Raw genomic sequence first — 26361 nt, forward strand, 5'->3', positions numbered from 1 at the left:
GTAGGACTCGAACCATGCAAGTGTGGTCCCACTAAGGTGACTGAGGGAGGAGAGGCGGTGGAAAAGGATGGCATGGTCGACTGTGTCAAACAGAGCAGATATCCAGGAGAACGAGGAGGCAGAGGGAATCCTGGTCACAGATAGAGAGAATGTTGTTTGTGACTTTGACAAGAATCCCAACACCATTGTGCTCTACACCCAAAAGACAGTCCATAAGATTACTTAATGAGGATCTTCGTCAATGAGGGATTTTAAAAGTCTTTAAATGAAAGGTACCTTTATGAGGATTTTCTGAGTTTGTCATTCAAAATTTGATGATGGCTGTCAGCAATATTGCATTCAAGTTGCCAAGGAATTCATGTTTAACTGAAAGTACTTTGCCAAGCCTTACTTCACACTGTATTGTTAACCTGAGCTGACAGCAACATCGCTTCCAGAAGAAGAGCTGCACCATGACCCTATGTACATTTCCTTTAAACTATCCTGAGTTAAGATTGAATTGCAACATATTTGTGAGTAGTATAAGAGGGAAAGGATAATTGACTGACAGACTTGGCAGTCTGCCCCCTTAAGGCCTTAAATTCGTTCACAGACACGAAAATGTTATTTTCATTTTCATTTCATAGAAAATATTATTTTCTACATTGATAGACTATACAGGAATTTTTACTGAGTAAATTAACCAATACAGTTACAATAGGACATTGTTACTTCATAATATCAAAGTAATTACCACACAGCTGAACAGCCTGTCGATACCCACATCCCAGGGTCACTCAATGAAGAATAGCCATTTGGCCAAGGCACAGGAGAGCAGTCAGTACCCATAGAACTGCACCATCAATTTGGAGTGTGTTCGAGAAGGGATAGGAGAAGGGACATTACTGTCAACGGCATTATATTAAGAAGCAGTCAATACTTAAATTATGTTTTCCACCAAATAATGCATGTTTATGCTTTAGGCTCCACTACGCCAACTCCCTGCTTGTCGGCCTTTCTAACTCTTCACTCCGCAAGCTGCAGACCATCCAGAACTTTGCAGCTCATGCCCTCTTCCATACCAGGCTTCATGACCTTATCATCTCGCCCGGCTCCACTGACGCCCCATTCCTCAGAGGATAGAGTTCAAAATCCTTGCCCTCGCCTTCAAGGCCCTCCACGGCCTTGCTCCTCCCTACCTTTGTGACCTGCTAACTCCATAATCCGCTCCCTCTAGTTAGCCTGCTCCACATCCCCCACCCGGCCCTCCCCACCATCAGCGGTTGGGCCTTCAGCCTCTGCCCCCACGCTTTGAAACTCCATCCAGCAGTCCCTTTGCCTTGCTCCCTCCCTTGCCTCCTTAAAGGCACATCTCAATACCCTCCTATTTGACTGTGCCTTCGGTCACCCTCCTACCCCTACACTGCCTGCCCTCCACCCCCTCTGATCCCAAACCTGAGCTCGGGTCCAAATCCCTGACTGTCCAGCGCCTTCAGTTGTCCTCCCAATCTGAAAGGCGCTATACAAATGCAATTTGTTGTTGTTGTATATGCATTGTAATGCATACTTGAGAGACAAGGGAATAGAGGGATATGGAAGAGAGAATTAGAAATGGTGGGGGTTCATGTAATAATAATAATAATCCTTGCATTTGATATAGTGCTTTTTAAGTCTTCTAGACATCTCAAAGCGCTTCACAGAATAGACTGTTAAGTGAACTGAGTGTATATTTGTGGGCGAAATGCAAATGTAGAGTATAAAATATAGAGTATAAACAGCAGCAGACTGGTTGGGCTGAATGGCTTGTTTCCTTGCTGTAATGCAATTCCATCTCATATGCAGGTTCTGCCACCACGGTCATCAATCGACCTCCAATTTTACATTAATGAAAGCTGACAATAACCAGGCTACTGGATACACGTAATGACAATACTGTATAATTGATAACACAATAATAATGTGGAAAAACAAATCAAAGGAAAACAAAAAGGGGATAAAACAGGTATTCTGAAACTAAGTCTGCATTGAAACACATCTTTTCCCTAAAAGCGGGGCTATAGATTAAAAACAGGGAGAACGCTTGCAGTTCACTGAAACCAATGATCCATCCCTACCCAATTACTCAATGTATTTTCTTTAATTAAAATCAATATTAAGGCAGCTGCACTTTAAATGGCCTCAGTGTGTGTGAAAATGCTGGTTGCGTACATTAGCATTGATGCCATTAATCTGGTTACTAATTGAAATGCAATCCATGAAAATAATTACAAAAATGGATTGCAGGAAAAGAATAATGGAATCTCTTTGACGTTTTAGAACTGGAAGCTTGTCATAGTGTTATATCTGTGGATTATCTACTAAATTAGTCTGTGACACTCCAAAAGAAGCGGCAATCAATTTTATCACCTATAAAGTCATAGGTTTATGATAGCAAAATACAGAGAGGCTGCAAGCAAGTTAACAATATACTAGGTCAAATAGTGATGTTTTTTCATTCATTTACTGAAATTGAATTTAGAATAATAACGTTTGCATTGAATACAGTGCCCTATCATATTATCGTGGCACCTCAAAACGCTTTTACTGAAGTGACTGAATTTATATGCGGCAGCCTACTTGCGCACAGCAAGATCTCACAAACAGCCAATAAAAGGGAGTGATCAATTTTGTTTGGGGGATTGTTGCCTAGTATAATGGGAGAAACTCCTTCTCATTTCAAATACTGCCGTGGGATCTTTAACTTCCATCTGAAGAAGCAGACAAGACCTTGGTTTAATTACTTAGCTGAAAGACAGTACCTCCAAAGTTCCAGCACAGACTCCCAGCACTGCATTGGAATGTCAACCTGGACCCCACAGCCTGCTGACTCAGAGGCGAGAGTGCTGACACCTCAGTGACAAAGAAAAAAACTAGGCTTTTGAATAACAAGTAAAATCTTAAAGAATGGAAAAGTCCTCATTAAGCTACCGATCACGAATCTTTAGGACTTCAAAATAAATGAATAGCAAAGCCAAGTTAACTCTTTCGATGCTCAAGCACTAATGGAAATACCTAAAATGTGTGTATTTGATCCAGTTATAAAAAAAAGTCTCTTCAGTTTCCTCCAACAGTGATTAAATGGTTTTCTACCAATAACACTACAGGTCAGATTGCCTTTAAAATTGCTTTCACCCTCTTCAACTTATGGTATACATCAGCTATCGGAAGTTGTCAGCACTTTTTGTTAAACAAAAAGAGTTCTTTGGCAAAAACATCAGCCACACTTTTGTTCAGCAAAAGACAACTGCTGCTGCCTTATATGCTGTTGTAATAAAATGAAAAGACATAATGGTCTGGGTGTTTTCAACCCAATGGTTTCTCTGACCCCAGCACATAGTTAGCAGTTATACATCTTTGCAAACTCCAAGAGTGGCAAATAAATTAAACTCGCCAAATGCCTGATTTTAATCTGGATTAATGTTGTGCTGCACAGTTTTAATTGCTCCATAAATGACTGCATAAATTGAAGAAGTAAAACATGCCTGCCTTGAAAAATTCATTTTACATGATTCCACACAAGAGAGAGGGAAGAATAGAATGCCAAAATCATAACTTTAAAACTACAAAATGAGTTTTATAAGCACCCAGGATTGCCTTATATAAATCAGCAATGAAACACACTGACAAAACAACTGCATAAACAGTGCCTAAAGCTATCAAACAGCATATGTTTGCAACATAGTATTGAATGCCACATACCTGCTATTCATCATTCAGTATTTAAATACTGTAGTTGGATAGGAATTCAAACAGACTTTGTTGAGTGCTCTGTTTCAGAGCAACTTTTAACAAAATTGTATCAACACTATCAATTTTACCAATGGAGTGCAAACATTCTACGAAAGATATCATTCTAAAGCATTCTAAAGATATCATTCCCAAGCATTTTGCTTGGGGTCTTCAAACTTGCTCTTCCATTGAAGTTTTCTCTCTTACTATGGGGTGTTATAGTTTAATAAGATCTATTACATGTGCACGGCTAACATTATTTTGCCAAGAAGAAATAAAGCACAACAGGCTCTTGTGAAAAGATGACATATAAATAGGATTCTGGAAAAGAAAAAAAAATGACACAGAAGCACCATTGCTGTACAACTTGGTTCCGATCTTATGGTATAGTGGCATGGTAATTGTTGAGTGAATGTATGTAATAATGTATTACATTACATACATGAAGATCAGCTATGAGCTTATCGAATGGCGGGGCAGGCTCGAGGGGCCGAATGGCCTACTCCTGCTCCTAATTCTTATGTTCTTATGTATCTTAAAGTATAAAATTGTTTAAAGAATTGTTAAAGGAAAATAGAGGCAAATAATCAATCCATATGGATTTTGATGACATTGGTAATGGGCCTCATTGTACTTTTTCTGTCAATATGAATGCAAAATGCAAGCTCAACATTATGTGGTTATACAGATTCCACCATGCTTATTGCAATTACCTGTGCTGAGAGTCACACAATGCCTACACAACACGCTGCATGGGACAAAAGGGTAGCACTGAAGAAACAATCGACACAATGAATTTGCTCTACCAGCATACCAGAAGATCAGAAAAGGCCAAATCATTTGAAAACTAAGAGTGAATAATGCATCAGAAAACTGCAAAGACAGGTGTGAAACTGCAATGTTTGGTGTGTCTTCATAAACATAAACAGAACACATATGTTTTTAACCTACCTTAGCTCCTGATATGCTTATATTGTGTTTTGCAGTTCTGTCTTCTGATACACATTTAAATAAGTGGTTACTTTTCTGATAACACTCATGAATAAAAAAGAAACAGCTCAAAACATTTAAAAACTTGTATTAAGTAATTCTTCTTAAAAATATACTGTGGTCATCAATTCAACTTAATCGGAATTATTACCATAAAAAAAATATCACATGGTGAATACACCATATTAAACGGATTATAAACATCAACTTTTGAGAGCAGACTTACCAGTGTCCTCTTCCACAGTGAATCGTCCTAGACCACTGCCGTCCCGGATGGAGTATTGAATGACTCCGTCTCTTCCACTGTCATCATCGTACGCTGTGAGCTGCAGAATACTTGTTCCAATTGGTGAATTCTCTTTCACCGAGGCCATCATTGCAAAACGTGAAAACTGTGGTGTGTAAAGATTTTCATTGACATCAACCACTTCAACTTCTATAAAGGACACTGAAGACAACGACACTGGCCGCCCTTTGTCTTTAGCCCGAATTGTCATGTTGTAGAACTGCTGTTTCTCAAAGTCGAGCTCCTTTGACAAACGCACAGCTCCACTAATCTTGTCTATTTCGAACTTCCCATTATAATCGTTTCCTAAAGAATAACGCACCTGGCCACCCAAGCCACGATCCGGATCATGCGACTCAATCCATGTAATCACAATACCCACTGGCAGATCTTCAAGTACTTTGACAACATAGTTTGATGGAATAAATTGGGGAGGATTGTCATTGATATCTTCCAGGACTATCTTCAAACCCACCACAGAGTACAACTGAGGGTCATTTTCGGCTTTGTCCCAGGCTTCTATTTTTAAAGTGTAGTTTGTGACTAATTCCCTATCAAGCAACCCAGTCACGTATACAATCCCAGTTGTCATGTTGATGGCAAATAGTTGTGTGTCAGTTAATATTGTGTAAATTATTTCACTATTGCAGCCCAAATCATTATCTGTGGCCTCTACTGAATTACCTCTGTACCAATCTCAGTGTCTTCAGGAATGGCAACAAAGTAGGTCTCCTGCAAAAACTGGGGCTTGTTGTCATTAGCATCCTGGATATGGATAGTCATCAACTTCCAAGCAGATTTTGGAGGAGACCCCAAGTCATAAATGGTGATATTAAGCACATATTCATCAGCTGATTCACGATCCATTGGCATCAGAATTGTTATCCACCCAGTTTCCATTTCAAGGTTAAAACAACTATCTATATTGCCTTCAGAGATAGCGTAGACAACCTTGCCGTTGAAGCCGCTGTCTGCATCAAAAGCACAGATCTTAAGTATACTGGAGCCGACTGGAAGATCCTCTTTAACAGATATTTCAGAAGGAAAAGATGTATCAAATTGTGGAGCTTGTCGATTGATAGAATAGAGATCCAGAAATAACTCCTCCATCTTTGATTTGCTATTTACTTTGGCCCTTTTCAGTAGTTTTTCAGTCAGGTTCTGAGCAGCTCCCGTCTCTCTACATGCAAAGTTTTTTAATGGCACTTTTCCGTGCACCAAAGAAATATTAACAAACATAGGATCAGCATAGTTCTCTCCATCGGTAGCCATTATGTGAAGTGCAAAGCGCCCGTCTTTTGGAATTGCGCTGCTAAAGGCTTTCTTTAGCAGAAGTACCCCAGACTTGGAATTCAGTTCAAAGAATCCCAGTTCATTCCCAGAAATTATTCTGTATTTCACCAGCTCCAATTCATCCACATCAATGGCCGAAACTGCAGTTATTTGTCCACCAACAGGAAACTCATGCGAAATGACTCCATGACAGGCCACTTTTTCAAACAGGGGCTTATTGTCGTTCACATTTTCCACGTAGATGGTAACGTTTACCTCACTCTCACGCCGGTAAGGTGAACCCCAGTCTGAAGCCCGAACAAAAAACATGTAACTCTGAGATGAAGACTCATAATCAAGTTCCTTGCTTGTACTAATGTCACCAGTAAACTGGTTTATTGTAAAAGGCAGTGGACTCAGGCTGGCAATGCTGTATGTTACATAACCATTTTCTCCCTCATCGTCATCAGTTGCAGAAACAGTTAAAACTCTGCTCCCAATGGGCAAACTCTCATTGATAAATATCTCATATGACCCATGGTGGAATTCCGGTGTGTGATCATTCGCATCTTCTATATTTATAATGACTCGGGCTTTTATATCATTAGCATTGCTCATAACAGCTAACACAAAATGCTCTCTCGTCAGGAGGTTTATATGTTGTGTTGTGGTGATCAGACCGGTCTTGGGATTGATGTGGAAATAAGCAACATCATCAGTTTCACTGAGCTTATATTCCACATTTTGCGGCTCAGGCTTAAGCTTAACAGCAATAACTGTTACTCCAGGAGGGGAAAACTCATTCAGCTCCACTTCATACACATCCTCTTCAAAAGTCACTACGTTCAAGTTTTCTTGATAATTCCCAATGTGTACAAGTTTCACTGCAGAGAATTTTTGAGGTGATCCTTTATCTATTGCCTGAAGAGTTAGATTATAACCATGAGGAAAATTTCCCCAGTCTACAGGATTCCCTGCTTTTATCCAATATTCATCCCTCCCTAACCCGGTTTTAATGAGGTGAAACTGTTCTAACGGATCTCCTGCCACTATGGACACTGAATCAATTTCCCCATTAATGCCTTCATCCATGTCCTCTACAGTCACAATGGCATAGGTGGGATCACTGTCCATCAAGGAGGGAATGTGTGTTACCACACTTACAGTTGGGGCGTATTCATTGATGAGCTCAATATGAATGACTAGCTTTGCTGTACTGCTTACCCCATTGTTCCCATAGAGTTTCATTCCACGGTCGACTGCCAAAACTTCCAAGTCATAGCGATTTCTTTCACCATAATTTAATCGGCCGCTCAGTGAAACCACTCCACTAGTTGGATGAACAGCAAAGAGGTCCACTCTGTCCTTAAAGTAATAATAAAACTCTCCATTCGATCCAATATCTGCATCAGTTGCTGTCACTTGTGCAATACTAGTCCTTAGTGGTGTGTTCTCAGGGATTGTTACAGAGTATGTTGTTGGAGAAAACAAAGGTCGCAAGTCATTCATATCCAAGACTTGAACATTCACTTTTGTCCATGCCTCCAAAGCCTCCCCTCGAATTGTGCCTTTCACAGTAAGCATATAGTGGTTTTGAACTTCTCTATTTAATATTGCAGAATTTCCACCTTTAGTTCTTATCCTGAGGAAACAGAAGTCCCCAAGTAAAACCTCCTCAGCTTTGAAGAAGCTGTCTTCATCTCCAGAAATAATCCTGTATTTAACATCCCATGAAGGATCAGCCACGCTTATTCCCATTTTAACTTTACTGTTGGCGTAGGTCCTTGCAGCAGAGTTCTCGTAAATAGTGGCATTGTACAGGGAATGTGAAAACTGAAAGATTGGTGTCAATGCTGGATCTTCAAGTTGTTGACCCTGGCAACTTCTGGCAAAGAGCTGGAAGAGCAGTAGGGCAAGGCAGAGGAAGGAACACTGTAGGCCTGCCCTGCAGCCCATATTTAGATCCATCCCATCATTCTTCCATCCTAGTATTTAGGGGGGAAAAAGAAAGGTTATCAAGAGGGTAATTTATACAATAGTCATTCTTTGTCTGGAACCAAATCTTTGTTTAGACCTTTGACCTTCTCACCAAGAAGAATGACAGTCTGTTGATTAATCATTTAATGAAAAAGGCAGATGAGTGCTCTGAAATGTTCTTTAAGGAGATGAACTGTAATGCAATCACTGAACACGGCAAACCTTAGAGCTCTTCAATTACTACTAATAATCCTTATATCTGATACACTGTCTTTCATGTCACAAGGATATCTCAAAGGGCTTCACAAGATTTATTATAAAGTGTAGGGATTGTATAATATATAGGTGAATGTGGTAGCTAATTCACACATTTTAATAGGCAAAATAAAGGATTTTTAAATCATATATACTGTAAAGAGTAGTGACTGTATTTCATATAAAAAACTCCAATGTACTTTGAACTAAAAAAAATCGAATTCCCTGCAATCATTCATTGCTTTAAAATACAACTATTTCAGAAACATTTGAAGGATACAACCCTTCCACAAATTTAATTTCTTTGTTTATTACTGACTAACAGTGTTCATGCAAATTCTCATAACTTCCATTGTAAGAGCGAGTGTTACTATAGCTGACCCTTTGGTGTTCCTGTAATTAGGAGCAAGTTACTGGTTTCTCTGTTTTACTTTTATCAGATATTGAGAAAACAGATAGCGCTTGTGCTTCTCTTCTCTTTTTTCCTCATTGTGTAAGGCATTACAGCTAGTCAATAACTCTATGACCTTTTAATTAAACCTTCTTACAAAGTAAAAGATTCACTGTGATTGTGAGACTACTTTCCTCTGGACGGGTGTTGAATTTTTTTAAGCTGATCCCACATATGTTGAAGATTAAAAACTACCATTAAAATAAATCCGATTTTAAAATGGTCCCTCCCCAAGCTGTTAAGAAAAAAGTAACTTTTTTTAATATTTATCCCCATTATATAAAATCTCAACTTTTAATGCTAATGTAAGTGATGTTGACTTTAGATTTAAGAAAATAGGTTCCACCAAGGATGGTGAATTCCCCAATAGGGAAGATAAAAAGAATAGAACTGCCTGGAGAAGACAATGTTTTTTTCTGACATCAGATACTCCCTTCCAGTTGCACAGAAACATGTAAAATGCATCGACTTCAAGCTAACCATGTCACAATGTCATTCATAAATCTGGTGATCGTGCGGAAAATTCACTTCTTCTCTTCAAATAGTTGTTATGGTAAGTAAGGTATAGTGGTCCAACATTCTTTGTCATGGAGAGGTGGGGCAAAGATTAGCATTCAAACAGCAATTTTCAATGTCGGCATAGTCATCAAAGAGAGGAAAGAGGAGTTAGCAATCATTTCACTACAGGATGGAGCAATATGAAAGGAGTTCAAGTCACCTCAGCCTACAAATACAGTCAGTATATTTGACACAAATTACGTGTGAAGTGCTTTGAGATGTTTCAACGTTATAGGTATTGCATCAAATATTGTATAAAATGTATCAAATATTGTATAATATTGTATATTATAACAGGTAATGGCTCAACCTCAGAACCCTGCAGAAAATCACTGGGCTTTTGTTGAGAACAGGTTGGAGGAGGAAGGAGGAGAGAGAAAAACAATCTTGTAAATCAAATGATCAAGCTTTTTTGTTAAATTGATTTTCAATCTGATTTGATATTTAGGATAGTCTTACAATATCCTTTAATGTAAATTAGTCTGGAATGACTATTCAACCATCAATTATGGTGTCATAAATAATAAAATAATCCTTGCATTTGATATAGCACCTTTCATGTCATAGACGACATATATATATGTGATTATGTGCTTTGCAGGCAAATGCAAAATAACCAATACTTTACAGATTAATAGAGAAAATAAACACCTCAAATACTAAGGTCATAAAAAAGTGGCAAAATACAGAAAAAACACAGAAATATGTACGACACCGAGCATTTTGAACACATTGAAGTACTTTTAGGTCATAATCTCAGTAGGTGGATTGCAAGGGATTTGGAATTCATTATCTGTAATTTTATAATCTTTGCATTTCCTACAGAATCTTTCTCATTGGGAGGATGTCTTAAAACACTTCACAGGATTTACTGCAAGTGTAGTGATTCCGTAATTTGTAGGCAAGCGTGGCAGCCAATTTGAGCATAACAATATCCCGCAAATAGTCATAACTGAATGTTCAATTTTTATCTGCGAGATTGTTGGCCAGGACACTGGGAGAAATTCCCTTCTCTTTTCGAGTAGTGTCATGGGATCTTTAATGTCCATCTGAACAATCAAAAGGGGCCTTGGTTCAACAATGCAGCACTCCCCCATCACTGCACTAGGATGTCAACCGAGACTATTAGTTCAAAATCCCAGATGTGCTGCTTGAAACTGTAACCTTTTGAATCAGGGCGAGAGTGCTACTAAATGAGTCAGGCTGCCACCCTAAAAAAATGAAAAAAACAGACTGTAGAAAAGTTAGGAATTTAAAAATAACTGTAATTCTGTAATCGTTTGAGGTTAATTTTACTGAACTGACTTTGTGCACAATTTCTATATCTTCGTGCAATTGATTTAAATGAATTTTGTAATTTTACAAGTTATTAATCATTAAATAACAGAAAGCCCTAAATGAGATTTAAACAAGAGTATTGAAAAAACGATGAGACAATGAAAATGTTAGTCAAGCACTGAAAATTGAGTTTATTATTAATAATAATCCTTGTGTTTGATATAGTACCTTATTAAGTGGAGTCCTGTAGCTCAGTGGTTAGAGCACTCGCTTTGAAAGCGAGAGACCTGAGTTCAATTCCAGGCAGGGCGAAACCTTGGGCAAGTTTCCTTACTTCACACGCCTAATAAGAATGCCTCCAAAAAACAATAATAAAATTGGTCATTTTCAATCTACGACTGTTTGTGGGACATTGCTGTGCGCAATTGACTGCCGCGTTCGCCCACAAATATACAGTCAATTCACTTTACAGTATATTCTGTGAAGCGCTTTTGGACATCTAGAAGATGTGAAAAGCGCTATATCAAATGCAAGGATTATTATTATTATTAAGTTGCTGATGTCTCAAGATTTTACTGTGAAGTGAAATGACAGTATTTTATAGGCGAGCACAGGAGCCAATTTGCATATAACAATATCTCAAAAGTAGGCCAAATTTATTGAGCTCAGTGACCAAATTTACACCAGAGACTGAAGATGATGTAGTCACATTGGATCTTAATCTAAATTTCCCTCTCCAACATACTTAACTCTAACAGGTCAGAGAGGTGGGAGGGGCAAGGCCGTGGAGGGCCTTGAAGGTGAGGATGAGGATTTTGAATTTTGCAGAACAATATGCAGGAAACATATAGTGGATGATCTTTTGCTAAAATAAACAATGGTACACTTTCCAAGTGCAACAAGACTTTGACCTCCATTGGTTTGAATTTATCATTACTCAATCCATCAAAAGAAAATCTACCTTGTGAGCTTTTTAAAGAAACCACTAGAAACAGGCTCTTCATCATTTACAGAATTCTCAGCTCATCTCACATACTGAGCACGTCGTCTAGATCCGGAGACGTCCACCACCTCTCTTGCTGCCACACACTTAATTCATTCACTTGTTTCCCTGCTAAAGTCACTAACTTGGCATCGTTCCCATTGCAGATTTTGCTGCTGGGTGAGTGCCAGACAAGGTCATTATTGCAGCTGTGTGGAGTTGATGTGGTGCTATAGTTAGTTATTGCAAGTGCCAACCCAACAATAGGCACTGAGGGAATGAGTTAACAAAGCAAGGTCTACCCAGGGTTCTGTGAACAGCAGCTGGCTCATGAGGGCTCATCTCTCCCCTACCACTGTTCCACCTTACATGGGGTCATGCTCCTCTTTTTGTAAAACTGTCCAAACAGTAGAGAACAACTCAAACTCAAATTCCTGAAAGCATACCGTCAAATAAGGGCAAAAGTGCATTCTTACAGTGCTGTTCGGCTGAGAGGGACTACATACATTATTTTGTAGCCTCTTTTTGTTCTTCTGGCCTGAGGGACTTGCTACTTAATAATAATCCTTGCATTTGATACAGCGCTTTTCAGGTCTTTTAGACATCTCATAGCGCTTCACAGAATATACTGCAAAATGAATTGACTGTATATTTGTGGGCAAAACACAGCAGTCAATTGCGCACAGGGGTGTTCCACAAACAGTCGTGGATTGAAGTGACCAATTTATTATTGTTTTTTTTTCTTGAGGGATTATTGTCAGGCATGTGGAGTAAGGAAACTTGCCCAAGGTTTTGCCCTGCCAGGAATTGAACCCAACGCTTGCAAGTTGAGTGCTCTAACCACTGAGCTACAGGACTCCTTCCCTCCTCCTGTTCAAGGTATGTCTCAAAACATACCTATTTGGCCTGCTCATGTAAATTATATTGCAGTGTTCATGCCTCAATAAATTTGGGCCTTTGATACTACTGCTACCTCGGTCTTTAACTGTGTTTAAATCTGACTGGCACATTTCAAAGTTACATATTTTGGTGATCTGTTCAGTCAAAGAAAATCAGTCAAAATAGGATTCGTTTGAACAACATTCATGGCGTATTGAGTTTCTGCTATAAGTTGTGAATGGACACATATGTATCTGCTTAGTTTAGCTAGTGTGTCACTCTTGCTTTCAATCAGAGAATTCTGAGTTCAAGCTCCACATCGTAATTTTCACCTCTCAGTCTATGCTGACACTCCAGTGCAGTGCTGGGGATGCCATCCAGAGATGCCATCTTTTGGATGAGATGTTAAACTGAAGTTTTATCTGCTAGTTCAAGTAGATATTAAAGATGCCGTAGTTCTACTTGAAAATAGAAGGGAGTTTTTCCCGGTGTCCTGGCCATAAACCACCAGGATAAAATTGCTCATTCACTTCATGACTGTCTGTGGGAGATTGGTATGTGCAAATTGGTTGCCGCTTTTGCCTTCAAAAACACAGTCACTACACGTCACAGTAAAATCTTGTAAAGCACTTTGAGATATCTTAAAGATGTGATAAGGCACTATATCAAATGCAAGGATTATTATTCTTATGACTACATTTGCAGCAATCTACCAAGGAAAGTGTACATAGTAGTATGAAGCAAGTATAGTTAAATATAGCCCTGAGGCTATTAAAGTTTAAACCACCTTACAGACGAAATCAATACTTCCTTTTAATGTTCTTGTTAGGTGCTGATGTTGTTTCCATACAACACCAGTAATGTCAAGTACCAATTCAACTGTGAGAAACATGTATGCACAATTCAATCCATCAAAGGGAATCAGAAGCTTTTCTGCTCAACCATTAAAGATCTACACTCCTGAAAACATTATAATGTGCTATATGCAGTACAGCGTGGGTCTGTCTAACCAATGTCTACACCACATTGTAAACTTTTGCAGCCGTCTGCCGCTGTCTTGCATACAATACAATATTACATTTGTAAATCGCCTTTCATTTTGGCAGGAAGTGCCAAGGCACTGAACAGTCTGGGATTAGGACCCGAGAGAGGGGGGAGGGTGGAGGGCAACGAGGATAGGAGGGTGGCCAAAGGCACAGTCGAAGAGGAGATCTTGAGAGATTGATAATGGGTTAGTAGGTCGGAGAGGTAGGAGGGGCAAGGCCGTGGAGGGGCTTGAAGCTGAGGACAAGGATTTCGAACTCAATCCTCTGAGGGATGGGGAGCCAGTGGCGCTGGGCGAGGGTGGGTGTGATGGGATAGCATACAATGTGCAGGAAGTGACATTAGAGTTCTTAGTGAAGAAGAATAAGTTTAAATATCCTGGTACATATAGGACGAAAGGTAATCTCAAATTGTCCTATACTAATAAAAGGAGAAAAATTAGAAGCGTGTGCATTCAGCAAAATAAAATTATAAATGGTAATTTATTTCTTGCAGCATCCCAGTATATTCAATTTCATTTTGGCTGTGTGGAGGAAAGAGTCTTTGCTGCAGAGATAAAAAAAAATGAAAATCAGCTTCAATGGAGACTGGTGAAGTGTTACACTTGAAACAGGCACCCGAAACACAAACCCGAAACACGATCTTCCTCTATTAGATGTTAATGGACTTGTGGTGCATCTACAACATTTTAAGCTACAAAGAGTTTAACACATTTGCAACACAGTCACATTAGAAGGTATAGCACATATTGATTTTCCTATTAAGATTGATTATCTACATCCAAACAATATTAGTAGATAGCATAAGTACGCAGTCAAAGATCAAACCTTTGCAGTCCTTGTTTAAATTTGCATCCCCTTTTAAATAATTTGGAATTGATTTATGTGCAAGGAGCTTGACAGACTAGGTTACCGTTCCAGTGGCAGCTCCATCAGTGAACTGGGAGTCCAATTTTACATCTGACTTGTACAGATAGGGTGAAAAATTACTGCAATTTCAGGATACATCTAAGGTAATCTTATCATGTCCCTTTAATCAAAATCAAGAGTACAAGACAGAGAACCATTTCAGACAGTTTTAAAATCTAATTTAAATTAGTATAGAAGACTCAATTTAAATCACATTCAACTTAATTAGTTTCATAATCTCCCATTTGCTTTCTTCTTAAGATTTGTTCTTTCTGTGGCATCCTCACCACTTCCCCCTCTTGCCTCCCATCACCCAAGAGCGATGCTCCCTCCTGTGGAGAGGGCCCTCCGTGATCAGTCCCTCAGTGTGTAGACAATCACAGGCTGCAGAAAAGCTCTTCTACTTTCGAGTTAATTTGTCATTCGGCCACGCATCAACTGGCACCAACAATGTCAACTGGGTCCCAGACTTCTGCTGGTATAAGCCCCTAGAGCTGGTCCTCACATTGCTAGATTCTCCCCTAGGTCTGCGACTACCATCTCCTTCAAACACCAGACCAAGTTGTTTGCCATCTTCCCACAGAGACTAGATACTACTGAAATTCCATTCTGAGTGGAAACCAACATATTACAATGTTTTGAATCAGAGGATAAATTGTAGCTAATAGTTAAATGTAGCCATTAGTCCAGGACCTTGGGGTGTCCTCTCAATATGAAAGGCACCATATACATATAAATTTATTGTTGTAGTTTTTACAGTTCACTTGTATGTTCATTCCTGTGGCATCTGTCTGACCAATAATAATAATCCTTACATTCTGTATAGCACCTTTCATGTTGCGAGGATGTCTTAAAGCACTTCACAACACATACTGTAAAGTGTAGTGATGGTATATTTTGTAGATGAATGTGGCAGCCACTTTGCACACAGCAATGTCCCACGAACACCCGTGAAGTGAATGATCAGTGGAACATCAAGGCAGTGGAACATTATCTCATTGCATTGCAGAAATTGTTTTCATATGGCTTGGAGCATTGTGGCACTAAAATCACTGCTAACAGACTTTTCAAATTAAATGTTCTCTATATTTCAAACTTTATGAAGTAATTTTTCAGGAATTCAACAGCGATAAACTTTGTTTCTTGTCAAGGGGACCTTTGGCAATAAGCAGCTCCTGCAATTTCATTAAATAGTTCAGCCCGTAGTCTCTGTATTTAATCACTACAAGAGTTGCCTTTTACACTACTGAAAAATAATACTGAAAAATCTTGGGGTGGGGAAATCGTTAGAAATTTATACTTTACCACAAACTCAAAATAATAAGAATCCTGCATTTGATACAGCGCCTTTTTCTTGAAGAAGATGTCTCAATGCCCTTTACAATAGTTCCAGATTGTGTATTTTGTAGGCAAACGCAGCAGTCAAATTGTGTACAGAAACATTCCATCAACAGCCACAAAGTAAATGAACCATTTTATTTTTCTGGGTTATTAGCTAGGACACCTGGATAAACCCCTTTCTCTTTTGGAATATTGACATGGGATTTTTAACATCTTAATCAAAGGACAGCAACTCCAATAATGTCACGCACCCCCAGAACAGCACTAGAATGTCAGCCTAGACTAAATGATGTGAGTTCATCTTCTAACTCAGAGGTGAGAATGCTACCAACTGAGCCACGCTGATGCACACTATTCTAGTTCTCTCAGAATATTGTGATGTTCAAAAGTAAATAGTTACAGCAATGGAGTGACAGTAGAAACAATGTAAACCATCACCGCTACTATTGTTGGGAGCAGAGTCAATCGAACACAATAAAACTGCAACAGTTACAATGGAGCCAATGTGCTACTGGAACAATGATTATGGTCATCAAACTAGACACAGCTTTCATGTCTTGTGATACACACCGACCTTGAATAATAATGGAAAAAAGCAAAACAGAATGGAAATAAGAAAAAATATAATAACCCTTACATTTTAATGAAAATATAATTCGCAAAGAAGGTGGACATTGAAGTTGAAGTTAAAAGAATCAGCAATGTTGCATATACTGATGTGACTGATTCATCTTCTGCTATTCTATACCAATGTACTCCCAAGTGGTATACACAAATGGAAGCAAAGCCTTTTAAAATCTCTTTTAAGTTCTTTGTTGGAGAAAGGGGAATATTAAGTAAATGTTCTCTCAAGTTTGGTTACAATTAATCCTCCCCTCTCCACTCCTCTCCCAGGACTAAAGCATGAATACGATTGCATTTTATGGCCTGGAATTGTTGTTTATTCTGCCAAGAGCATGTTCCACAGTTCAAGTGCCAGCAGGTGGAAAGGTCAAGTCCTCAGTCACGTGATCTTTCAATTCTCACATCTCATACCTGGGAGGGGAAGGGCAGAATAAACAGAGAACTCCCAACTTTTCCTGTATTGCAGCGTTAGATGACGAAACGCATCCCAATCCTACTAGAATTACATCTGTTTATGTTATTCTTTCAAGAGGCTTCAATCTTTTCTCTGCTCTATACTCTCTCTTTCCACATCACATTCTCTCTCTTATTTGCCATAATTCTTCCCACAGTCTGCATGGTACTCTGCTCTCCCTTGCTGCTCTTAACTGGAAACCTGCCTGCGTGATGGAAGAATCAGGTTCAAACACTTGCTCCCAAAAGTGCTTCTGTGTACTCAACCTACTTCAAGACCAATAAACACCGTCAGGTTGAATGTACTTGCCTAAAATTGTCCAAGTATCTCTCGCTGTAACTGAACAGGAAGCAACATCAACCACAGGAGGAATCAGTGATTTACCTTCGATCAGTGGGTCAGCCTGAAGTACTCGTACATTTGGGTTGCACTTGGTAGCATACCCAGCAGGTGGTTTATTGTCCAATAAACCAAGTCCTGTCTTATATCCTATCATTTTCTTTATTCCTGGTCTAAAGCTTTTCATCACAGTTTTCTGTCCTTTTTGTCTCTATCCTTTTCCCTGCTTGGATGGATTCTTCAAATTTGCTTGCTTATTTTTATTAATTTTCCTTTTCTTTGATCGGCCAATAGCAGCTAATTATTTTCGCTATTCTTGGCCTCATCTCCCCATCCCCATGTCTTTCATTAATATCTTAATATTTCCCTTTGAAGAACAGTCTGCCTATCTACCTTCAAGCACTATCAAGGCTCTGCATGAAACTCACAAATGAAGATTCCTGTGGTCAAAAGGGAGGAACTCCATCTCCTTCGTTGGTTGTGGAATCAATTTGTGATTTCAGGCCGAGTATCACAAATGTGTCCAGAGAGGTAAACACACTGAGAATATCACAACAGTACAGCAAGTAAAGCTCCTAGTAAAAATATGGTTATGTGGTACATGCAAATTTAAAACACACACAGATACACACAATACAATTACATTTGTATAGCACCATTCACGTCAAGAGGACGTCCAAAGCCTTTGGACAGTCAGGGATTTGGACCTGAATTAATGGTTGGGATCGGGGAGGCTGGAGGACAGAGAGGGTACGAAGGTGGCCGAAGGCTCAGTCGAAGAGGAGGGTTTTGAGATGTTCCTTGAAGGAGGTAAGGAGCGTGGTGAAGGTAATGTGGGATGGAGTTCCATACAGTGGGAGCAGAGAGGCTGAAGGCCCAGCCGCCAATGGTGGGGTGGGATGGGCCGGGTGGGGGACATAGAGCAGGCCAGAGCCTACTGAGGGGAGAGAGCGGACAGGTTGATATGGGGTCAGCAGGTTGCAGATGTGGGACATTTGTAATATATGATGAGATATGTAAGTATTGGGCTAAAGGCAACTATTACTGATAAAATGCACCAAATTGTTTCCCGTGTGGTATTTACTTTATATTTCTTGGCATTCAGTAATGAGAGCCAGAAGCATATTCAATGGAACAAATAATATATCTTTGCATTTGGTACAGTGCCTTATGTCATTGAGATATATCAAAGTGTGTTTTACAGCATTTATTGTAAACAACAACTTGGATTTATATAGCACCCTCCACGCCAGACAGCATTTCAGAGCGCTTGAAGTGTAGTGACTGTATATTTTGTAGGCAAACATGGTCGTCAATCTGCCCAAAGCAATGTCCCACAAACAGCGATGACGTGAGTGACCACTTATTTTTATCTGGAGAATTGTTGGCCAGGACACCTGGAGAAACTCCCTTCTCTTTTCCAAATAGTGCCTCGGAATCATTAATGTCCACCTGAACAGACAGACTAGACCTTGGTTTAACGTCTTATCCGAAGGGTGGCACCTCCAACAATGCAGTGCTCCCCCAGGACTGCACTCAGCCCAGAATGACAGTCTAGACTGATTTCAAAGTCCAGAAGTTGAACTTGATGTAAATCTTTCATGAAGCCAGTCTACTATTACACAGGTGAAAGCATAAAAGTTAGTTAACTCCTTCCATCACACAGCTTTAAAGAAAAAAATTCTAGTCTTTATTATTCTGGTCTTGCTTTCTAAAGTAACTACGCCACCAAGAACACGGTCTACAACAATAACTTGCATTTATATAGTGCCCTTCTCGTGGGGTAGCGTCCAGGAGCACTTCCACATTGGTGGAGTTGAAAATAAAGTCAGCCTGGGAGTCATTTACTGGAGCGCAAAGACTTTTTAATTGCTCTACTTGGCAACATATTGCTGACAATCACCTTCAAACGTAGTGCAGCAGGGCGAGGTACTGACAAAAAAATAATTTAAAATAATTTCTTTGATACTTGGTGCAAAAATCACATTTAATCCTGCTACTGGCACATAAATGGGGCTTTGTACTGGCAGAACAAATATAAAGTAATGCCCAAAGTCTTAATTTAATGCACAGTGTAGGCTTCTCGTATTTTTCATCTGCACTTGAAAGCTACTACAGGAGGTTTAAAGATAAACTGTGGCCAGATGTCTGCACGTGATAATGTAAGTTGCTACAGTGCAAGGTTAGCTTTTATTGCCAAACCAACGCATATGTTATAAATTGTACTGTGGTAATACCAGGTAAGTGGAAATCAGAGAACAATATGTGATTTATAATAGAAGACATTTTAGTATTGACAGTTACTTATTCACATCAGAAATAACATTGAGTCAACTGTGTGTACATTTTATAAATCTCAGAAGGACATCTGATTTATTATCAGATTTGAGTTACTGCTGCCAAATAACACAACTTTTGCTAAGATGTATTATTGCACCTTATCAGCTGCAGAAATGCTTTCACCTTTAAGGGAATACACACTGTATCTACCTAAAATACACCTTTCCACAACTGGAATGAAGCAGAATTATATTTTTGCAGGCTTTACTCATCAAACTTATGAATAAGAATCTAATATGATCCTGTGAGTTATTTGAATATTAGACCACAACTAACTAGGATTTAAAGCCACAGCAGCTTTTAATTCATTTAACCGACACAACATACTTAAGTCTTAAAATTGAGAATCAATCTTTGTGTATAGAGTTGCAATTATCAGAATTCAGAAACGCTAACTTGCTGCACAGAGGCTCTGTACAACTCACGCGATGGGTGACCAAATGTATTCAGTGAGTAGCTGTGCTATAAAGACTAGGAAAGTTCCTTGTTTGCATTTCAAGTTAGCTCATTTCAGCTGGGGTGATACTGCATTAGATACCCTGCAATTAGCATCAGCATCCAACCAGTATTCCCATTCCTATCTGCACCAACCCCTGCTGGAGATGCACACTCCTGATGCAGGATAAGAATAAAACTGTCACTTCCATAAGTCCTCACACCAACCCTGCAGTCAACATCCACTGCCACTCACCCAAACCCCTCACAAATTAATAATAGGCACTTGACTGAGAACATGGTTTGCTTTCTGGTCAGCAAGTGATTTATTTAACAATATTAAAAAATTGAAAAGTAATGAATCACAGACCAATTGCACTTTTCCAAAATACCCAAAGTTTCTTACTTTTTTATTGTATCCAATGTTCCTTAGGAAATTTTGCAATCAAAATAAATCACAAAAGTCATTTTTTTTGCGATTGTTCTTCCCTTCATACTAAATAAGGAGTAGAACAGCAGTCCCTATTAAGGCATGAATGAGGATTGGGTGAGATGTATAATTATTTGTGGTTTGCAAAAAGCAGAGTGAGAAAGCATCCACACCAACATGGAACAAAATAACAACACTCAACCTTACAATTTTCCATTTCTCCAGGTTCGATCAATGGTTTAATTTGTCTATGCAAGATCAATATCTCACAGGCACAAACTATATGCAACATACAACACTAACCCTAGGTCCTGTCTCTCTGATTAGTTGCAGTGCTGCTGAGCCGGTAACCTCCATGGCCTTTAACTGGTGAACACACAAGATATTTGCTTATAATTAATACCAACCCTGTTTAGCTCAACAAACAATCAAGGTCCAAGCTTAAACTCATCAATAGCATGGTACCTTGAACAGCTGCACAATGCTGTCAGTTTAGTGATGGGTTCATCTCAATTCTTTCCCTCCACTCCTCCAGATTTGTTTCAATTTATCACCTGAGTGAGGGCTCAGCAGTAAATTGTTGGTTCACACTGTGCTACAAAGAGTTCGAGTCAGATTTTCTGCCTGAAGATGCGAAAGGAGAAAAATTCACAAGGGAGGGTCCCTGATGTGAATCCTGTACCAGCTGGTTACCAAGTGGTACTGCTGGAGCCTCCGATCACAGCACTGGCTGACCTTTCAGTTCAAGGTGGTGCGCATGAGGAAGAAATCACGAGCAAAAAAGAAAAAGATATTTTCTATGAAGAATTATTAATTATTCAATCCCTTTCCTTGCTTCCCTACAGTGTGCTAAAGAGCAGTTAATTGTCAACAACACATAAGGGGTTAGGAAATACATAATCATTGTCAGTCTGGGTCAATTGACACTCTGCATGGGCTGTATCTCAATTTGCACTTCAGGTCTCGAGCTCAGAGGTTAGGGTAACACTCCAGTTTAACACTGGTATGTGCTGCACTCCTAGAGGTGCAACCTGTTGGGTGAAATATTAAACAGAGGTCTTGTCTGGCTGTCTGCAACATTGTTATAAATTCCTGTTACACAAAGACAAATCTGTATGCAACGCCAAGATCTGAATGGTGCTAAATTCGGAGCTTTGATCCAAACTGGACCTGTTCAGTTCCATTTGGGTTTAGCAATGAACAAAAACTATACCATAAAATATGTCACAACATTTCATATGTAGCTCATTGTGTGTTCAGTATTTGAAGCTTTTAAATGTGATAAAGTGACATTAAAAAAAGAGGTATTTTTATAGCGCCTTATCACATTGAAATGTCTCAAAGTGCTTCACAGGTAATTACTGTCAGGAGAAGTGCTGCCCCCGCTGAGATCAGCTAACTCAGCACGTAGCAGGGATGAAAGCCAGAACATTCACAGTTTGTGTCGGCTTCGCTTTCCCCTTTGAGAGTCTCTTACGAACTGACCTAAAAGGGGAGCTTGAAGCTAACTTTTTCAAAGATATATTTCAAGACTGAAAAGTTCTTGGGCAATCTACTGATCTTCTGCCTTTGTCAACATTAATAACTTATTTGGGCATTGGTTTAGAGGAGTTCTGCACCTGCAAGCCTTTCCTTACATCCAAGCTCAGGTTGTGAGCAACTAGGAGCTGCCAGTGCAGTATAACTCCAATCTCCTAGGCAGGCTACACGTCTACAGGCACCACTTCAAACTGAGGCAGATTATCCAGGATTTACATTGCAAAAAGCTCAAGTCAGACAGTTTTTAACAAGACATCCTTCCACAGATTTCAAAATAATACCAGTTGGTAAAGAAATTACTAGGCAACAAACGCAGCACTGGATCTTGGTTTGTGCTTTGTGAACTAATCCGAGTCATGGCAACAGTTGTAGTATTGGGACGTCCTCCCAACGTGAAAGGCGCTATACAAATGTAATCTTGTTGCTGTTGTTGCAGTATTAAACTAGTCACCTTCAAAGCTCTCCACAGCCTTGCTCCTTCCTACCTCTGTAACCTGCTAATGCCTTACTTACTATCTGTCCGCTCCCTCCGATCAGTAGGCTCAGACCTGCTTCATGTCCCAAGTTGGCCCACCCCACCATCGGCAATCGGGCCTTCAGCCTCTTTGCCCCCATCCTTTGGAACTCCATCCCACAGTCCCCTTGCCTCGCTCCCTCCCTTGCCTCCTTCATGGCACGTCTCAAGACCCTCTTCTTCGTCCGGGAATCAGCCAGGGTTCTTGTCCCTGAAATCAATTCTCAGATCACTGCTGAGTGGTGCATGCGTCTGTGGACACTGGATCAGGATAGCGGAGTTTGGCTGTGATTCCTCCCCTTAGTCAAATATCTCACCAGCATTCAGTTATGGTTCACATATGAATAACTGCCATTTAGGTGAGTTATTGGAGGGCACCTGGTGCCTGTTAAACCAAATGCCTTGAGAAACAAAAAAAAGTTGAATACTTTCAGAAGGGAAAATGAAGTACACTAGGGGAGAATTTTTCAAGGTTATAAACTGTAGTGTACAATGAACTATTCCAGCATGTTGTGTGTTTAGCCCATAAGAGCTCATAAAAGTGTCCAACCTTGCTAAATTATAGAGCTAGGGTGAATTTTAGTGCAGCCACTCTACCACAGTACAGAACTGAACAATCAAAACTCGAAAGACTAGCAAAAATCAAGCACTTGTCTGGCATATTGTACATCAAGATGCCTGAAAGCATTTTACAATAATTTGCAACTGTAGTGACTTTTGTTTTGTAGGCAAACACATTTGCACACAGCAAGAATTCACAAACAGCCAGAAAGGCTAATACAACATGAGTATTCCTCCTCAGAAGGATGTAGAAAATTCTTCCTTTTTAAAAAAAATCTGTCTCAATTGTTATGGAACCTCAGTGTACGATAATGTATTCATCTTTCTTCTGAGCAACCATCACCAATTTATAATCCGCTATACTATGCGTCACAGAAATAGCGACATCAAACTGGTAATGCAAATGTTACTCTGTTATTCATTTTCAAATGATGGTGCTAAAGGTCTGGTAAGCACATACTAATAAAGGAAAACAATAGCCTGTGTACATCATAGACATATTTCAGCAAAAATATTAGCAGATACAGAATCGTGACAGAGAAAAAAATGCCTTGTAATTGGTCAAAAACAGACTAATTGCACTGACACCAATGACAGGAAATGAGATGCACTGCAGGAATCTTCTTGGTTGATGTAAGCCTAGCAAGTCTGTCGAATCACTTGGGAATAATAAAATGCAAGCAAGTTACACAGAGCTTCGTAGGAAGGATTATAAGTGGGAATATTTTAAGGACTTTTTTAAATAAAACTCAAACATTTGGAGAGAAATATTTACCCCTCTCTTTAACTGGGCTACAGGGTGGGCAGCAAAAAATTATATCAGAGCCGCAATACAGCAAATAAAAATATCCAATGAATATAGGATAATTTTCTCATTAGAGATACTACTGAAAAAATTTCCCGATTACAACAACAAGAAGATTCCATTTATAGAGCGCCTTTCACGTCGGGAGGACATCCCAAGGCGCTGGACAGTTGGGTCAGGACCCGAACAGGGGGGAAATGGTCAGGGGGAGGGAAGGGAGGGAGCGAGGAGGGGGTAGAGAGTCGAGAGGGGAGCTGAAGGCACGGTTGAAGAGAAAGGTCTTGAGACCGGCCTTGAAGGAGGAAAGGGAGGAGGCGGCGAAGGCACTGGGGGATAGAGTTCCAGAGCCTTGGGGCTGAGAGGCTGAAGGCCCGGCCACCGATGGTAGGGCGGTTGGGGCGGGGGATGTGGAGCAGACCGGAGCCAGAGGAACGGAGGGTACGGGCAGGTAGTTAGGGGGATAGTAGGTCGGAGAGGTAGGAGGGAGGAAGGCCGTGAATGGCCTTGTAGGTGAGGATGAGGATCTTGAATTCGATCCTCTGGGGGATGGGGAGCCAGTGGAGGCGAGCGAGGGTGGGAGTGATGTGGTCGCGAAGTCTGGTGCGGGACAGTACACGAGCTGCAGAGTTCTGAATGACCTGCAGCTTGTGGAGGGAGGTGCCGGGAAGGCCGGCAAGGAGAGAGTTCCCGTAGTCCAGCCTTGAGGTGATAAAGGCGTGGACCAGAGTTTCAGCAGCGTGAGGGGTGAGGTAGTGCCGTAGTCTGGCGATGTTCTGGAGGTGATGGAAGGTGGTGTCAGTTGTGGCGCGGATATGAGGAAGCAAGGACAGCTCAGGGTCGAACAGAACCCCGAGGTTCCTGAAGGCTTTGAGAGGTGGCGAGTGCAGCCTTGGATGCTGATGCTGTCAGCGCCTGAGGTGCGGAGGCGCTGACGTGAGCCAATCAGGAGGGCCTCAGTTTTGCGCACGTTGAGCTGAAGAAAGTTATCTCTCGTCCAGGACTCGATGTCGGACAGGCAGGCTGTCAGGACATCGGTGGTCGTGGAGTTGAGGGTAGAGGAGGAAAGGTAGAGTTGGGTGTCATCCGCATACATGTGGAAGTTAACCCCATGTCTGCGGATGATGTCACCAAGGGGGAGCATATAGAGGGTGAAGAGGAGGGGACCGACGACAGAGCCCTGAGGGACACCACACAAGACAGTGCAGGGGCTGGAGGAAAAGCCGTTTGGGGAAACAAAATGAAGACGGTAGGAGAGGTACGACCTAAACCACTCAAGGACAGGGATTAGTACAAGGAATTAGTTTAATGATGTGCCTGTTCACTTAGAAACTGAGCTTGACTTGGCAAGTTGAAAAGAGATAGAAATAAAACAAGGATATAAGTATATTCATTATTGGGTCAACAGTGTATAAGTAAAATTGCTAAACAGCAAAATCGCTAAATTTATCAAAAGGTGAACAACAGCAACTTTTACATAGCACCCCTCAATGTAGGTTAGCGTCCCAGAGCACTTGACAGTGGCGGAGCATAAGTCCAAGCCAGGGGGAAGGGGAGGGGGAGGTTACCTTAGGTATGGTTGAATAGGAAGGTCTTCAGGCACGACCTGAAAACAGGGAAGGAAGAGGCAAGGCAAAGGGATAGAGGAAGAGCGCTCTCGAGTTTCAGGGTGTAGTGGCTGAAAGCGCGGCCACCAATTGTGGAACACTTTCCCTCAATCCCTCCGCCTTGCCCACTCTCTCCCCTCTTTCACGTCCCGCCTGAAAACTTTCCTCTTCGACCATGCTTATGGCCACCTCCCCCCGTCTCGGAGTCAGGCTCCGTCACTGTTAAGTGCTTTGTGACCCTACCCAGCATGGAGGCCTCCAAATAAGTGCAAGATGTTGTTGGTGGAATGGAGGGCACGGGGGACATGCAGAAGGCCAGAGCCAGTCGAGTGGAGGCAATGGGTTGTGGGGTAAGCAGGTCGGAGAGGTTGGGAGGTGCCAGGGCAGGAAGGAATTTGAAAATGAGTGTGAGAACCTTGAAATGAACCCATTCGGTGTTGTGGAGCCAGTAGAGCTTGGCTGGAACTGGTGGCTAATGTTTGTGGAGTATGAAACTTAGTCATTAAGACAACTTGAATGGTTGGGTTCCATTACAACAGAGACTATTGGCAAAGTCACAGTGGAACAGTTACTGTTAATCAGTTTTACAGTGTATTGGATTAGGTTCATTCAGGCAGAACTTAGAATGAAAAATGTTAAAACCGTTGTCAAACCAGCGACAACGTTTTCAATAGCTATGCACTTACCATAGACATTTTCATTTGAAGCCCAATTTACTGTTTGAACAATACCCACTGAATTTCAATAT

At 40.6% G+C, this 26361-nt stretch overlaps 1 protein-coding gene and 1 non-coding gene across 2 annotated transcripts in view; one reads left to right on the forward strand and one right to left on the reverse strand.

Annotated features, from left to right (window-relative positions):
* The window catches only part of LOC103184290 (protocadherin Fat 3), a 390074-nt gene that overhangs the window by 333312 nt on the left and 30401 nt on the right, over nucleotides 1-26361 (reverse strand). The window contains 2 exon segments of the mRNA XM_042334569.1: nucleotides 4964-5698; nucleotides 5701-8280. Of these exon segments, the coding sequence (XP_042190503.1) occupies nucleotides 4964-5698; nucleotides 5701-8280 (3315 nt within the window).
* Nucleotides 11055-11126, forward strand: trnas-uga. Its single transcript has one exon. It is a non-coding gene; the product is annotated as a tRNA-Ser (tRNA).

The sequence above is a fragment of the Callorhinchus milii genome, unplaced genomic scaffold, assembly GCF_018977255.1.
Source record: "Callorhinchus milii isolate IMCB2004 unplaced genomic scaffold, IMCB_Cmil_1.0 Scaffold4, whole genome shotgun sequence".
NCBI lineage: Eukaryota > Metazoa > Chordata > Chondrichthyes > Chimaeriformes > Callorhinchidae > Callorhinchus > Callorhinchus milii.